At 44.0% G+C, this 16,896-nt stretch overlaps 1 protein-coding gene across 2 annotated transcripts in view; it reads left to right on the forward strand.

The window, feature by feature from the left end:
* MYRIP (myosin VIIA and Rab interacting protein) overlaps nucleotides 1–13,728 on the forward strand; it is a 381,686-nt gene extending 367,958 nt beyond the window's left edge. The window contains exons 15-18 of one of the 2 annotated variants that reach the window (XR_011361710.1): nucleotides 586–646; nucleotides 2,598–2,716; nucleotides 9,418–9,671; nucleotides 10,141–13,728. Coding sequence is in view for 1 of the 2 variants with exons in the window: in XM_069958351.1 (XP_069814452.1) it covers nucleotides 586–646; nucleotides 2,598–2,716; nucleotides 9,418–9,450 (213 nt within the window). In the remaining variant the exon portion in view is untranslated. Of the gene's footprint in view, nucleotides 1–585; nucleotides 647–2,597; nucleotides 2,717–9,417 lie in introns of both variants that reach the window. The other variant, XM_069958351.1, reaches the window with a different exon arrangement.
* Nucleotides 13,729–16,896: the final 3,168 nt, after the last annotated feature.

The following is a 16,896-nucleotide window of genomic DNA, read 5'->3' on the forward strand; positions in this document are numbered from 1 at the left end:
CCCTAGCAGAAACTTCAGGTGGAAGATGATGTGCTGGGTAGTTAGGTAGTTAACAGTATATTGCTTGTAGGGGTTCCACTTCCCTACAAATATAACTACCTTACTTACTGCTGCTCCCTAGTGAATGCATAGACTGCATTCTTAGTGATGTTTTTTTCAGTGATGTTACTGGTGTTCCCTAGTGAATGAATAGGCTGCATTCTCATTGTATGATACCGATGCTACTTAGTGAATGGATAGGCTGTATTCTCAGTGATGTTGCTGCTGTTCTTTATTAAATGGATAGACAGTTTTTTTTTGTGTTGTCACTGCTGCTCTCTAGTGAATGGATAGGCTGCATTTTCTGTTTGCACATTGTCACAGCAGTTGTCCCTCTCTTCATTTTGGGTGGTATTCACAGGACCAATGGCATTTAAATGCTTTCTGCATGGAAATATTGAATTCTGTAGATACAGATGTACAGATGCCAGAGATAAAGGGGTGCCTACCCCTTTATCCCCTAATGTCCACAGAGAGGAAAGCAAAGGAGAATTGCCACATCTACTTTCATTTCATATTATTGTATCTTTGTATAAATCTTTTTAGGTTCACACAATAGACACCTCTAGACAACAAAGGAGAAAACTTCCTGCAACTCCACTGCAAGGTCAGTTTTTTTACTTTTATGTTAATAAGTTATGGTGTGCATTTGATGTTTGTCTGCTAATTAGTTTGACTTCTTTTGTTTCTTTGGTTTGGTCTTTATTGTGTGCGTAAGATACTTTTAAAATGTCCAGGGCATCTTAAAGAGAACCAATCATGGACGAAAGTTAAAACATTTTTATTCCTTAATTAGATGCAAATCATAATTTAATTGACATTTGCAAATATAATTAATTATTTTTATTGTCACGTTTTTGAATTATTCCCTTTTTACTTTCCTGTCTCGAGCCGGCTCTTTTCAAAAGAGCCGGCGCGAGACAGGAAACTCCCGTCATGCAGAGTGGCAGGAAAGGTTCCCATGATCCTTTGCCTGCCGCTCTGTTAACACACAGTGATCTCGCGCTATACAGCGCAAGATCGCTGTGTATTATCTAAAGTCCCTCTTCTCTAATCTATTTATGAAGATACAGACTGCCTCTGCAGTCTGTATCTTTATACTTTACCTAATCCTCTTCTTCGGTGCAGCAAGGCCAGCGGCGCCATCTTGATTACGTCACTTGCGTTCCAGCGGTGGAACGCAAGGCCCGTAATCAAGATGGCGGTGCCCGGCCTTGCGGCACTGAAGCAGAGGATAGGTAAAGTATAAAGCTACAGACTGCAAATGCAGTCTGTATCCTCATGAAGTCTATCTATGAAGATACAGACTGCCTTTGCAGTCTGTATCTTTATACTTTACCAGATCCTCTGTTCCCTGGCTGTTCCGGCGGCACCGCCATCTTGATGACGTCACTTGCGTTCCAGCTGTGCGTTCCAGCGTGACGTCATCAAGATGGCGGCGCTCACCGGAACAGCCAGGGAACAGAGGATCAGGTAAAGTATAAAGATACAGACTGCAAAGGCAGTCTGTATCTTCATGAATAGACTTAGGGAGAGATGTACTGTCATAATAGGGACAGTTATATTTAGGTGATTGGTTCTCTTTAAGCTTGTTAGTGTGATCCCCCCAGCCCTAGAGTTTAAGCCATGAAATTCAGTGGACACCAAATAATTCTTCATATCTCAAGAAATAACATAGTGAGTGGAAATGAACAGTTGCATTGTGGTTGATTTAGCCAGATAGCTGCAGCGGTGTCCCGCCTCTACCGCTGAGACGCGAGCGGCCAGAGATCGGGGAACCAAAGCAGTGGTTGAATCGGGGAGGTAAGTGGACTTCATTGTCTTCATCCACCCCCAAAGGCCACACACCCCAAGTACCCCGTTAACTGTTGAGACCTTCCAAGGTCAGCTTAATAACCGACAAACTGAACATAATGCCCCTATTCCACGAGTCGTTTGGAGGAGCAAACGAGCGCTATTAGCGCTCGTTTGCTCCTCGTTCCCCGCTCGCTGTCGCCGCTATTCAACGCGGCGTCAGTGAGCGGGTGAGTGCGGGAGGGGCGGCGGGGAGCTGCTGGGGGGGCTGCCCGGGGGATCGCTGATCGTCCGGGAAGCCCATAGGATATAGCAGCATCTGCCGACGCTCCTATTCAACGGAGCGACGGCAGCAGATCGCTGCTATATCAGTCGCTTGTTTTTCAACATGTTGAAAAACAAGCGACTGCAACGATCAGCCGACATGAACGATGTCGGCTGATCGTTGCACTCTATTCCACGGGACGAATATCGTTCGTAGCGGCCGTTATCGGCCGAATACGAACGATATTGCTCCTCTAAACGACCCGTGGAATAGGGCCTTAAGGCTTTTTACATCAGACATCCTCCAAGATGAGTTGATCCTATGTTATCATGACACTTTTCCAATCCTCATCTTTTCTCATTAAAACTTCAGCCCTTTAGGATTGCAGCTATTATGTTAGTGATAAAGTATAGAAATGTGATAGGAATGCAAAAATGAACAACAGAGCTCTTTAATGTCAATACAAAAAATTTAATGTTTTTCACTTTCTATAAAAAAGGTGAAGAACCTGAACTTCCAACAGTGACCACTATGAGGTCGTTTAATAGAAACTTTGTGTTGCAAGGATCTTTAACTCAAAGAACTAAAGAACGGAAGAGTACTGCCAAGGATATTATGGTAGGTTGTCTATACACATTAGGCTATGCGTGGCAAGCTTTAAAGAAAAACAAAGCAAAGGTTGGGGAATCCAAAGAATTACATCAGCAGAATTTTTTTTTTAGGTTTCTCCACATCCTAACATTTCTTCCTTAACGTCATTCTTCCCACCCTTAAATAAGTGTGCTTATTTAATTTTGGCCCTGGCGGCAACCTTGCACGCACACTTGTCTGGGCTCAGGGGCGTAGCTAAAGGCTGATGGGCCCTGATGCAAAATTTTACCTTGCCCCCCCCCCCCCCCTCCATCCTAACCGATCAGGTGCAGTCAGAGGCCAAAAACATGATATCCAATTACTCTAAGGTGACTCCCCCTTATGTGCCAATGTGTCCTAATGAACTGTCACTGTGTTCCCTCATGTACCATGCTACTGCCTCCACCTCTTGTACTGTGCCACTGTCTCCTATAAGCACATACATACATAGAGGCACATACAGTCACATACACACAGGCAGACAAGCACATATATAGCCATAAACAGATATGCTGTACACAAAGGTACAAACATACATACTGTACATTCCCATATACACATATGGACATGATCATACATATGACACATACACAGACACATACAATGACATATACACATATAGACAGATATATATATACCCATATAGAGACACACACGCTGTACACAGAGGCACATATCATGTACATACACAGTCAGGCACATATCTCATACAGAAACACACACACAGTACACAGAAGCACTAACATAGTTTTGTCCTCCTCTCCTGCCGGGCAGTCTGTGGGCGGAGCTTCCTCCTGCTGGGGGACATGTTGTCCTCTCTTACTGATCAGCATCCTGGGACCAGTGCAGCAGACTTCATGTTCCTCCGTATGTGCATCAGTGGTGCCTACAGTCAGGGGTGGATTAACTTTACCATAGGCCCTGGGCCGTTCACCAAGCCTGGGCCCCTGCCCCCACCCCCTTGGGCCCCCCCAGGAGCTCAGGGCCCCGGGCTACCGCCCAAAAAGGACCTATTATAATCTGCTACTGCTTACTGTGCACTACATTGAGATAGTGATCCGTGCCACAAATTCAGGTCCGCACTACATATGCTTTTTTGTGGCACAAATTGCGGCCCGTACATACATACGGACATGTAAATGAGGCCATTAAAAACATTGGTCCTATGCTCTGTTGGCAATTGCAGACAGTGCTACGGACATGTGAATGAGGCCTGAAACTGTCTGCAATTACAGATCCATAATTTAGAACAGTATTGCACCTATTCAATACTAATGACCCAAACACACATCCATATTTGTACCAAATCGACGTCACAACCAATACTACAGATTGTCAGATGGACATGCCCATAGAAATTAATGGGTCTTAGTTAGAGGTCTGGATACCTTCCATGTATATCCCTTACATGACTCTCCTATCTGTGGTTCTCAACTCCCAGTATGCCTAGACAGCCGAAGGCATGATGGGAGTTGTGGTGTTACAATAGCTGGAGAGCTGCAGATTGGGAAACACTGTACAGGATGTGAGCAGCACTTACCCATTGTCCTCACTTTCCACTTTTCCTGTCTATTACACACACAGCCCTGCACCCTGCATATTAAACACACAGCTCTGTAATAAACACATCTGTGCTCCATCCCTGTAATACACACACAGCTCTGCTCCATCCCTGTAATACACAGCCCTGCACCCTGCCTGTTACACACACAGCTCTGCTTCATCCCTGTAATACACACAGCTCTGCTCCATCCCTGTAATACACACAGCTCTGCACCCTGCCTGTTACACACACAGCTCTGCTCCATCCCTGTAATACACACAGCTCTGCTCCATCCCTGTAATACACACAGCTCTGCTCCATCCCTGTAATACACATAGCTCTGCTCTATCCCTGTAATACACAGCCCTGCACCAAGCCTGTTACACACATAGTTCTGCTCCATCCCTGTAATACACAGCCCTGCATCCTGCCTGTTACACACACAGCTTTGCTCCATCCCTGTAATACACACACACACACACACACACACACACTGCTCTGCACCCTGCCTGTTACACACACAGCTCTGCTCCATCCCTGTAATATACACAGCTCTGCACCCTGCCTGTTACACACACAGCTCTGCTCCATCCCTGTAATACACACAGCTCTGCTCTATCCCTGTAATACACAGCCCTGCACCAAGCCTGTTACACACATAGTTCTGCTCCATCCCTGTAATACACAGCCCTGCATCCTGCCTGTTACACACACAGCTCTGCTCCATCCTTGTAATACACACAGCTCTGCTCCATCCCTGTAATACACACAGCTTTGCTCCATCCCTGTAATACACACACACACACACTGCTCTGCACCCTGCCTGTTACACACACAGCTCTGCTCCATCCCTGTAATACACACAGCTCTGCACCCTGCCTGTTACACACAGCTCTGCTCCATCCCTGTAATACACACAGCTCTGCTCCATCCCTATAATATACACAGCTCTGCTCCATCCCTGTAATACACACAGCTCTGCTCCATCCCTGTAATACACACAGCTCTGCACCCTGCCTGTTACACACACAGCTCTGCTCCATCCCTATAATACACACAGCTCTGCACCCTGCCTGTTACACACACAGCTCTGCTCCATCCCTATAATACACACAGCTCTGCTCCACCCCTGTAATACACACAGCTCTGCTCCATCCCTGTAATACACACAGCTCTGCTCCATCCCTGTAATACACACAACTCTGCACCCTGCCTGTTACACACAGCTCTGCTCCATCCCTGTATTACACACAGCTCTGCTCCATCCCTGTAATACACACAGCTCTGCTCCATCCCTGTAATATACACAGCTCTGCACCCTGCCTGTTACACACAGCTCTGCTCCATCCCTATAATACACACAGCTCTGCTCCATCCCTATAATACACACAGCCCCGCACCCTGCCTGTTACACACACAGCTCTGCTCCATCCCTGTAATACACAGCCCTGCACCCTGCCTGTTACACACACAGCTCTGCTCCATCCCTGTAATACACAGCCCTGCACCCTGCCTGTTACACACACAGCTCTGCTCCATCCCTGTAATACACAGCCCTGCATCCTGCCTGTTACACAAACAGCTCTGCTCCATCCCTGTAATATACACAGCTCTGCTCCATCCCTGTAATACACACAGCTCTGCTCCATCCCTGTAATACACACAGCTCTGCTCCATCCCTGTAATACACACAACTCTGCACCCTGCCTGTTACACACAGCTCTGCGCCATCCCTGTATTACACACAGCTCTGCTCCATCCCTGTAATACACACAGCTTTGCTCCATCCCTGTAATATACACAGCTCTGCACCCTGCCTGTTACACACAGCTCTGCTCCATCCCTATAATACACACAGCTCTGCTCCATCCCTATAATACACACAGCCCCGCACCCTGCCTGTTACACACACAGCTCTGCTCCATCCCTGTAATACACAGCCCTGCACCCTGCCTGTTACACACACAGCTCTGCTCCATCCCTGTAATACACAGCCCTGCACCCTGCCTGTTACACACACAGCTCTGCTCCATCCCTGTAATACACACAGCTCTGCTCCATCCCTGTAATACACACAGCTCTGCACCATGCCTGTTACACACAGCCCTGCACCCTGCCTGTTACACACACAGCTCTGCTCCATCCCTGTAATACACAGCCCTGCACCCTGCCTGTTACACACACAGCTCTGCTCCATCCCTGTAATACACACAGCTCTGCACCCTGCCTGTTACACACACAGCTCTGCTCCATCCCTGTAATACACACAGCTCTGCACCCTGCCTGTTACACACACAGCTCTGCTCCATCCCTGTAATACATACAGCTATGCACCCTGCCTGTTACACACACAGCTCTGCTCCATCCCTATAATACACACAGCTCTGCTCCATCCCTGTAATACACACAGCTCTGCTCCATCCCTGTAATACACACAGCTCTGCACCCTGCCTGTTACACACACAGCTCTGCTCCATCCCTGTAATACATACAGCTATGCACCCTGCCTGTTACACACACAGCTCTGCTCCATCCCTATAATACACACAGCTCTGCTCCATCCCTGTAATACACACAGCTCTGCTCCATCCCTATAATACACACACTGCTCTGCTCCATCCCTATAATACACACAGCTCTGCTCCATCCCTATAATACACACAGCCCTGCATCCTGCCTGTTACACACACAGCTCTGCTCCATCCCTGTAATACACACAGCTCTGCTCCATCCCTGTAATACATACAGCTATGCACCCTGCCTGTTACACACACAGCTCTGCTCCATTCCTATAATACACACAGCTCTGCTCCATCCCTATAATACACACAGCTCTGCTCCATCCCTATAATACACACAGCTCTGCTCCATCCCTATAATACACACAGCTCTGCTCCATCCCTATAATACACACAGCTCTGCTCCATCCCTATAATACACACAGCTCTGCTCCATCCCTATAATACACACAGCTCTGCTCCATCCCTGTAATACACACAGCTCTGCTCCATCCCTATAATACACACACTGCTCTGCTCCATCCCTATAATATACACAGCTCTGCTCCATCCCTGTAATACACACAGCTCTGCTCCATCCCTGTAATACACACAGCTCTGCTCCATCCCTGTAATACACACAGCTCTGCTCCATCCCTGTAATACACACAGCTCTGCACCCTGCCTGTTACACACACAGCTCTGCTCCATCCCTATAATACACACAGCTCTGCACCCTGCCTGTTACACACACAGCTCTGCTCCATCCCTATAATACACACAGCTCTGCTCCATCCCTGTAATACACACAGCTCTGCTCCATCCCTATAATACACACACTGCTCTGCACACTTCCTGCTACACATACATGTGGCACTCCTCTCCTATCCTGCCGGGCAGTCTGTGGGCGGAGCTTCCTCCTGCAGGGGCACATGTTGTTCTCTCACTGATCAGCGTCCTGGGACCAGTGCAGCAGACTTCCTGTTCCTCCTCTTCCTAGAGCCATGTAAGGGGGTCCGACTCTCAGCAGATGCTTAGGTAGCTTGGGGAGGAGGAGGGGGGCCTTGGGAAGGAAGTAAGGGCTGCCCCCTGCGCTGCCTGTTACTTTTTTTATGCAGCATTTAATCAGGCGGCCTCACAGGAACTGGCAATCTGGCTAGCACACTTGACTACCAGATTGTAAGTCCGGGCAGGAAAGGCTTAGTGCATTTCATTGTCATTTTCACAGCCAGTTCAGGAGAACTGCAGAGTGACAGGAAGTGGTGAGGGGGCATGGCGGGCCCCCCTAACGTAGGGGTCCAGTCACCATGGCGACAGCTGCGACCCCTATAGCTATGCCACTGTCTGGGCTGATCGCGTTCCGTTCTGACGTCAGTTATGTCCAGTTGTCCTGAATCAATAGAAACAAAATATTAAGACAGTGCTCCATAGCATAATTCAGACATGGCATAAGTGGTGAAAGAAAGCACATAGAACTCTCACCTGAGTAGGTTGTGCTGGTGTTAGGCACAACTCTTATGGTACGTTTACACAGAGAGATTTATCTGACAGATCTTTGAAGCCAAAGACAGGAATGGACTATAAACAGAAACAGGTCATAAACGAAAGCCTGAGATTTCTCTTCTTCTCAAATCCACAGGGATTAAAGACAGTCAGTATCCTCCTCCACTCCAAGGTGGGCAAAACAGGCGCAGGTCCAAGGGGTAATAGTAATATAAAATATTATAAAATGTATTAAAATAATTATGCCAGCGACACAACGCGTTTCGAGACGGGTCCAGTCTCTTTATCGAGTGGCCAGTAGTTTTCTTTTCTATCCCAGTACTTGATTTATCTCTTATAGTTCTTAGTGCTGTTCTGTAATGTTGTCAATGTTTTTACTGCTTCAAAGTAGAGATTTAATAGAGCAGTAATCATGTGTGTGTGTGTAGTGTGTGGGAGGCATTATAGCAACTATTGTCCACCCACTACCTCAAGGACAACTAAAAATTAGAGATGGTGAGAAATAGTAATACTCCTTATGCACACACAACAGCCTATTTTGAAAATGCATACTGGTTTACATATTAGGCTATTACATTAGGGTTACATATTAGGGTTTACATATTAGTCATGGAGCCGCCAGTGTAATGCTTTCTGTTGTAGGTGTAAGCACACATAATCCTGTCAGATCAATAATCCCCTGTGTGGTAGAGGGCAATGTTGATTAGCCAAGAGTTGGTGTGTTTAGAAATGGAATAGGTGTCATATAACCATAGTGGTTCCTTTACATTTGCTTTACAACCCCCCAATTAATGTAGCTATAAGAAATGTCCATTTTACAAGAAACCGGTACAAAAGGATTATGAATTTATACATATATAATGTTTATTTATTTTATTTTAATTTCTATTTTTGATCTGCTGTGCACTTTACATAATTATCCTGGCAGCTGAAAAAAGCTGGTGTGGATCTGTTTTTTTTTATATTTGTGGAAGGGAAATTGTAAGTGTTGCATATTCTAGTACTATATATGGGGATTCATTTGTGCTTATGAATTGTAGGTGTTTAGGATATGGAATGTGAGTTGACAAGCATTTGACTATTTTTAGACTCTAAACCTCAGATAGTAAAACTTACAAATGCATGTAATTTTTTTTGCGTTTCAGGAACCCACTAAAGGATCCACCATAATGTATTAACATACTTATACTGCCAAAAAGTATAATGCCTAAAGTGTACACAAGAGTGCCTTTATTTGACAGCCATTCTGTTCTCCATTAAAAAAATGGATCCTCGTGATGTTGTAGTGTTACAGCGCCTACGATTCCAGGCTTTGTCCAGATACCTCACCAGGAATGGTCAACATTATGGTCTGCTAAGTGGAACTCTGCCTTAAGTTCTTTGGAGACACCGGAAAAAGGTTGATGAGTTTCAAGAAAGGCTCTCTGTTATAATATGCACTTTTTTATTTCTGTCCTGGTACAGTAATGTGCTAAAAGAAAATCTGGTTTTGTATCCTTCTGTTTGATGTATTCATAAAAGTATGCCAAATGAAATGTTTTGTTGTTAACATGTATTTCAAAATGTGTCTGACAAGTCTTACATTGTTACCATGCTATTTTGTACTTCAATTTGACTACTTAAAAACAGTTTGTATTGTGAACTTTGATTCTTTGGTTCTGTTGCCTAATTTTTAATAATTGCCCCAATATTCAATATTTAAATGGACAGAAATGAAATCAGTTTATTTAGGCCAATATGAGTAGTGAAAAAAAATGCAAATAAGATACATCATTAAGTTATTTCTTCTAAATAACACCTTTATTATAAGAAGGTTAAAGAGAACCTGTCACCAGACCACTTACAAACTTTTGGCTCTTGGTTCCCAGCAGTGTGGAATACCCTAGTAACGCAAGTTACAGAAGTCTCTACACCGAAAGCTCATTTACCATTGGAATATCTGCTGGGCATATTCAGTCTTCCGAATTTTCTGGCAAAACCAGCCCTAGCTATCCCATGTATCATCAGTTGATGCGGATGTCGCCTCCTATACCTTCTCATTTGGACCAACTTTTCTACCCTAAGAAGAGAATTCACAGTGCTCATGTACCAGTGTACTGTTAGGGTCCTATTACACCAACAGATTATCTGACAGATTTTTGTAAGCCAAAAGCAGGAGTGGATTTGAAAAGAGGAGAAATCTCAGTCTCTCCTTTATTACCTGTTCTCTGTTTATAGTCCATTCCTGGCTTTGGCTCAAAAAAATAAAGCAATGGAAGATGTGGCCTAGTCAGATGAATTGTGTTTTCTTTCACATCAAGTCAACTATGTGCATCACTTACCTGGGGAAGTAACGCCATCAGGATGCAGTATGGGGAGAAGGCAGGGTGGTGCTCTGGATAATATCCTGCTGGGAAACTTTTGGTCTTGGCATTCATGTGGATATCACTTGGACATGAACCACCTACCTGAACACTATTGCAGACTATGTATGCCCCTTTATAGCGACTTTATTCCCTAATGGCTGTGGCCTCTTTTAGCAAGATAATGGGAGTGATTTACTAACTTCTTCCCGGCAGCAAATTGTCAGGTTTTTGTCCATTTTCCCTGTCATTTAGTGTGCCAACACGTTTACTAAAGGTGTGCAACACAACCTAACAAACCCATCATTTTTGTCCAAAAGCATGCCACAACTGACAGATTTATTAAGCAAACTGTCATTATTTTTTTTTACTATTTACTATTTAACTTTTTTATTCTTATAAACAGCCACTTTTAGTGTGATCGGATGGTTGGGTTTTAGTTTTGTTTTGTGAAAAACCTTCCAGATTTACTAAAGGCATGCACCACATTAATGAATTTGACCCAACAGCCTAACGGCTTACAATTGATGCATTATTAGTGCAAAAATATTCAGGAATGGTTAGAGGAACATGACATGGTTTGAGTTCAAAATGTTTACTTGGTCTCTAAATTCCCAAGATCTCAATCCAATCAAATATCTGTGCACTGTGCTGGAAATACAAGTCTGTTCCAAAGAGGTTCCACCTTACACCTTACAGGACTTACAGAAGTAAGGATCTGCTGCTAATGTGCAGAAGACATGTTCAGAGGCCTTGTTGTGTCCATAACTTTGAAGTGTCAGAACTTTTTTACTGGCACAGAGGAAACCTACATGGTAATGTGCTCCAGTTTTAATATGATGGTTTATTGGTGGATATATCTTAAAGCTATAGAAATAAACTCTTATTAAGAAAAAATAAATGAAATGAAAAACTATAGCCATTTATTCAGTATATACTCAACAACCATTTGCATCATTAAGACCCATGTTAACCTGGTAAGTAAAGGAGAAAGGCTTAAAGATCTATACATTGGAAGACTCTAAAAGGGGTGTCCCTGAGAGGCAGGTTAAACTTACACAGTTGAAACAGTTAATAGGTCATGGGTAACAAGTATGATGAGCGAACATCCCGATGTTCGGTTCAGATCCCGAACATGAACATAATAAAAAATTTATTGTGATCGGTTTGTGTTTGTGCTCGCCGAACATTCACAAAGAAATAATGAACATACAGTAGAAGTGTTTGTTTCGGTTTACACACATGACCACAGATTTTCAGGGGCAAAGCGTAAATTACGCAGTTGCATATGTTCGCAAGATCGAATATGTTCGAAAATGATCGTTATACCCATTCCATCATTGAACAAATTGTGATCGGCGAACACGAACAATTAGCGCCACTAATTAATGCTAATTAAACGCACATTGTATGCTATTTTACCACATATTGAGAATTTGTGGCAAAATGGCACTAGTTTATGCCAATTAAATGCGCAATAAATGCTATTTATGAACATAGCCTTAGGGGATTGATTGTCAAATATGCAGCACCTGAGATCAGTTATTTTTGCCATATTACCAATATGAAATTAACCATTTTAGTTTACATGGTTTTCTGGGCTTACCACAGGATAGGTCATCAGTGTTTGATCAGCAGTGTGCTACAGCTTTGGCACATAGATCATGAATAGCTAAAAACAATTGGGTCTGTTTACTGAGTAGTGGTGGCACAAGTTTATTGCAGTGTAGCTTCCATAGAAATGATTGGGTACTGCGCTGCAGCTTTCAGGCATTCATTGTGTATGTGCCAGAAATGCAGCTGTGCTGGACAGCTGATCATCGAGAGTACAGAGTGACAATATCCTGTGGAAAGGTCATAGAGTGGTAACTTAGGATGCCTTTACACGGAGAGATTTATGTGACAGATTTTTTAAGTCAAAGCCAGGAACAGAACATAAACAGAGAACAGGTCATAAAGGAAAGACTGAGATTTCTCCTCTTCTCAAATTCATTCCTGGCTTTGGCTTCAAAAATCTGTCAGATAAATCTCTCTGTGTAAAGGCACCCTTTAGGTTTGTCAGGTGAGCTATAATTAGTGAAAGGATATAAGATGAGGGGATTATTGCTATGGAATATCCTTGTCACTATTATGAGTTAAAGTGGTACTCTGGGCTAGGGGGCTTTTCTGGCTATGGCTGGGGAGGAGGTGGATGAGACCGACGACATCTACTTACCTCCCTGCTTCCAGCTCCGAGTCCCGGATCACGCTGCTCTGGTCCATGCTGCCCAGCCACTTCCTGGTCTCTGACGCGGGCTTGAGATGTGATGTTTCAAGCCCACTCAGCCAGTCAGTGGCAGAGGTGGGATCCTAAACGGGCTTGAAATGTTGCATCTCAAGCCCGCGTCAGAGACCAGGAAGTGGGAAGGAAGCGGCCAGGCTGCGCGGACCGATGCAGGGCGATCCAGGACCTAGCGCTGGAACCGGGAGGTAGTTGGCCTCATCGTTGGCCACGTTGGCCTCATTCACCTCCTCCCCGGCCATAGCCAGAAAAGCCCCCTAGCCCGGAGTACCCCTTTAAATAGTAAGCAATCATAACATTTCATATAGAATCTGATTCCCTAATTATATTAGTAAGGTGAATTGGGGGCCAATCTAGAAAAAAAAAAGTATTTTTACATACTGGACAATCATGAAGGTTTTTTTGTTCAGCTGATAACATGTATGAGCATGATGTGGAAGCATTGTTATAAATAAAGTAGGTATGCCTATTATACATATGCCCTATTGTGCCCAAAATTAAGTTTAAGCATTTTGCACACCATCTTGTTCTCTCCTAAGAGCATCTGGTTATTTAAGAACAGGAGTTTGAATTATGTAATTTGTGCTGACTATATATATTTTTATGTGTGAGTGACAGTCATTTACCTAATGGTTAATGATTTTAACTAATCTGAATGGAAACCAATTGACCAATGCATTTTGCCCTTTGTTATGTTGTTGCTGTAGAATGGCTCACATAAAAGCATGTAATGAAGCTAATGTAGTGTACTAATGTTAAAAATTTCAGAAAAGAAACTGTGTACTGTGTAAGCACTGCAAAACATCATCCATGTTTTATTTTATGAAAAGAATTTATTTGTGCCAAATGGGTGTTAAAAAAAAAGTTTACTGTTCAAACACAGGTATTATATCACCCAAAAAATTATTTTGCCATTAAGTGATTCTTTTTAGTTTTAATATTTATATCAAGATTAATTTTTTTTACAAATAAAAGTATTTTAAAGGTTATATATAGTAAAACTATATGGAAAAATCTATTAAATTTGAGAAATGTAAGTTAGTGTGCTTTCATGTCACCTGTAGAAGCTGTTTAGGTTGACATATGAAATGTGAACATTTTGAGAAGAAGGTTTTAAAAAATGATGTAATTAAATGCATGTCAGATTAAATTATTATGGAAAAAAAACCTTGATTACAAATGCAAACATCAGAGAGATAAAAATTTACATCATTAAATCATTGTGTCTGCATGTTTATTTAACCCTGAAGTGCAAAAGTTTTAGGCAGGTGTGGGAAAAATGCTGTAAGAATAGTTTCAAAACTAGAAGAGTTAATAGTTTATTTTTATTAGTTAACAAAATGTAAAGTGACCGAACAGAAAAAAATCTAAATTATTTTAATATCTGGTGTGACCTTCCCCCTCTATGCTTTCAAAACAGCATCAATTCCTCTAGGTATATGCACAGTTATAGAAGGAATATGGCACTAAGGTTGTTCCAGTCATGAAGAACTAACCTAGTGTTAGCGTACTGGTTGCAGTATACAACCTTCCCATATTCCTATATATGACGCCAGCCAGCGCCATAGCTGAGAGTCATATTGCACATAGCAATTTCACTCTGGCCAGCAGGGATATATAGGATTAAAGGAAGGAGCTATACTATAACAGTACACTACTGACAAGGTTTTAAAGTTTATAGGGTCAAATTATGTTTTATAGGCAAATAGGAAACTAGGGTACTACGTACTATTTGGGAAACTGTATTTTCTAGTATTGTTCACCTTTCACAGGTCTGTTTTCTGTGATCATACTGCAGAATTGACTCTCCGTAGGGACTACTATAGAGAGAAAAGATCTAATAATCTCCTATAGTAATTAGCAAATTCCAGAAATTTCTCTACAGTTTTGAGATTATTAGAAATTGCTCAATGTTGCACAGCTTAATCCAGGGGCAGACACAGACTGCATAGGGCCCCTGAGCCCCCATAAGCAAACTATACCACCACACTCTTTCCTCACCCAGACATATATAAAACTATGCACATTTATATGTGCTCAAAAATTTCCACCTTAGCAGTGTTTGTGCAAACATTTGAGAGTATTGTGCAAAAAAATTCTGACACCCTGGTTATCTGCCTTGGTATCACTCAGCATGGCTTAGATATACTAGTATCACACAGGGTGGCTTACATAGACTAGTATCAAAGTGCTCCAGATGTTTACTGCCTATGGTGGGGACCAACTCTACACATTCTAAAAAACACACATATACATACATACAAACACACTGGCTGACAGATATAAAGTAAATACACACACACACACACTGACATATACAGTACATACACATATATAGATACAGTATCAGATACTGTATGTACATTCATAAACTCACTGACATACATATACTGTACACACAGCACTTATAGCTCTCAGTCTTCCTCCTCCTCTTCCTCTCTGTAGAATGGCTGATTGCTACACACAGTAACATTGAGGACCTGTGGGTCATGTGCTGGGGGGGTCTTGGCATTTCTGGGGCCCCAAGCGAAGTTATGTCTGCCCCCCCTCAACACGCGTTCCAAAACAATAGACTGCTGTGTGTTGCCCCCAGTAGTATATACCCCTTGTGCGCTACCGCCAGTAATATATACTCCTTGTGTGCTGCCCCCAATAGTATATACCCCTTGTGTCCTGCCCCCAGTATTATATACCCCTTGTTTGCTTCCCCCAGTAGTATATAGACCCCTGTGTGTTCCCCCAGTTATATATAGCCCCCCCATGTGCTCCCCCAGAAGTATATAGACCTCCTGTGTGCTGCCCCAGTTGTATATAGACCCCCTGTGTGCTGCCCCCAGTTGTATATACCCCCTGTGTGCTCCCCCACTAGTATATAGGCTCCCTGTGTGCTGCCTCAGGGGTATTTAGCCCCCCTGTGTGCTCCCCCACTTGGATATAGACCTCCTGTGTGCTCCCCCACTTGGATATAGACCCCTGTGTGCTCCTCCAGTAGTGTATAAACCCCCTGTGTGGTTCCCCCAGTAGTATATAAACCCCCTGTGTGCCCCACCAGTATTATATAGACCCCTTGTGTGCTGCCCCAGTAGTATACAGACCCCTGTGTGCTCCCCCAGTTATATATAGACCACCTGTGTGCCTCACAAGTAGTATATAGACCACCTGTATGTTCCCCCAGTAGTATATAGACCCCCCGTGTGCTGCCCCCAGTAGTATATAGACCCCTCTGTGAAGCCCCAGTAGTCTATAGCCCCCCCTGTGTGCTCCCCCTGTTATATAGCACCCCTGTGTGCTCCCCACATTTATATAGACCCCCGATGTGCGCTCCCCCAGTTAAACAGACCCCTGTGTTCTCCCCCTCCCATATAGTATATAACACAATAAAACAAACACTTACCTGGGTCCGGGCGTCTGCTCTTTTCTTCACTCTTGTGGCCGCAGGAAGGGTTTTCCCTGCGATCACAAGAGGCTGCACTCCCCTTGTCCTGGCTTGTCCTGATGTCACTGGAGCGCCGGCACCACAAGGACAAAGCTGCCACTTGTGACCGCAGGGAAAACCCTTCCTGCAGCCACAAGAGTGACTGACAGGAAGGGAGCCAATGGCTCCCGCCCTGTCAGTGCTGCTGCTGCATGTAACTATGAGCGCTCATTACGAGTGCTCATAGTTACAGTTCAGATGGCAGCAGCGAGCGGGGCAGCGGCCCTGTCCAGCGGTCTTGAGCACAAGAGCGGGGTGTGGGGGCCCCCCCTGGATGTTGGGGGCCCCAAGTGATCGCTTGGGGTGCTTGGTGCCAAAGACCGCCACTGGTCATGTGATTAAGGTCCTTCATCATTCTCTCTGTGTGCAGGATGCTGGAGGCTGATATTCGCTTTTAGGGTGCCTTCACACATACCGTATCGCTGTGTATTTATCGATGCGAGTTTCTCGCACATAAATCCACAGTGATACTGATTGCTATCAAGCCAATGTATGTGTATTCTCACTGCGTGTTTGGTGCGATTTT

This window comes from Dendropsophus ebraccatus, chromosome 2 (assembly GCF_027789765.1).
Source record: "Dendropsophus ebraccatus isolate aDenEbr1 chromosome 2, aDenEbr1.pat, whole genome shotgun sequence".
NCBI lineage: Eukaryota > Metazoa > Chordata > Amphibia > Anura > Hylidae > Dendropsophus > Dendropsophus ebraccatus.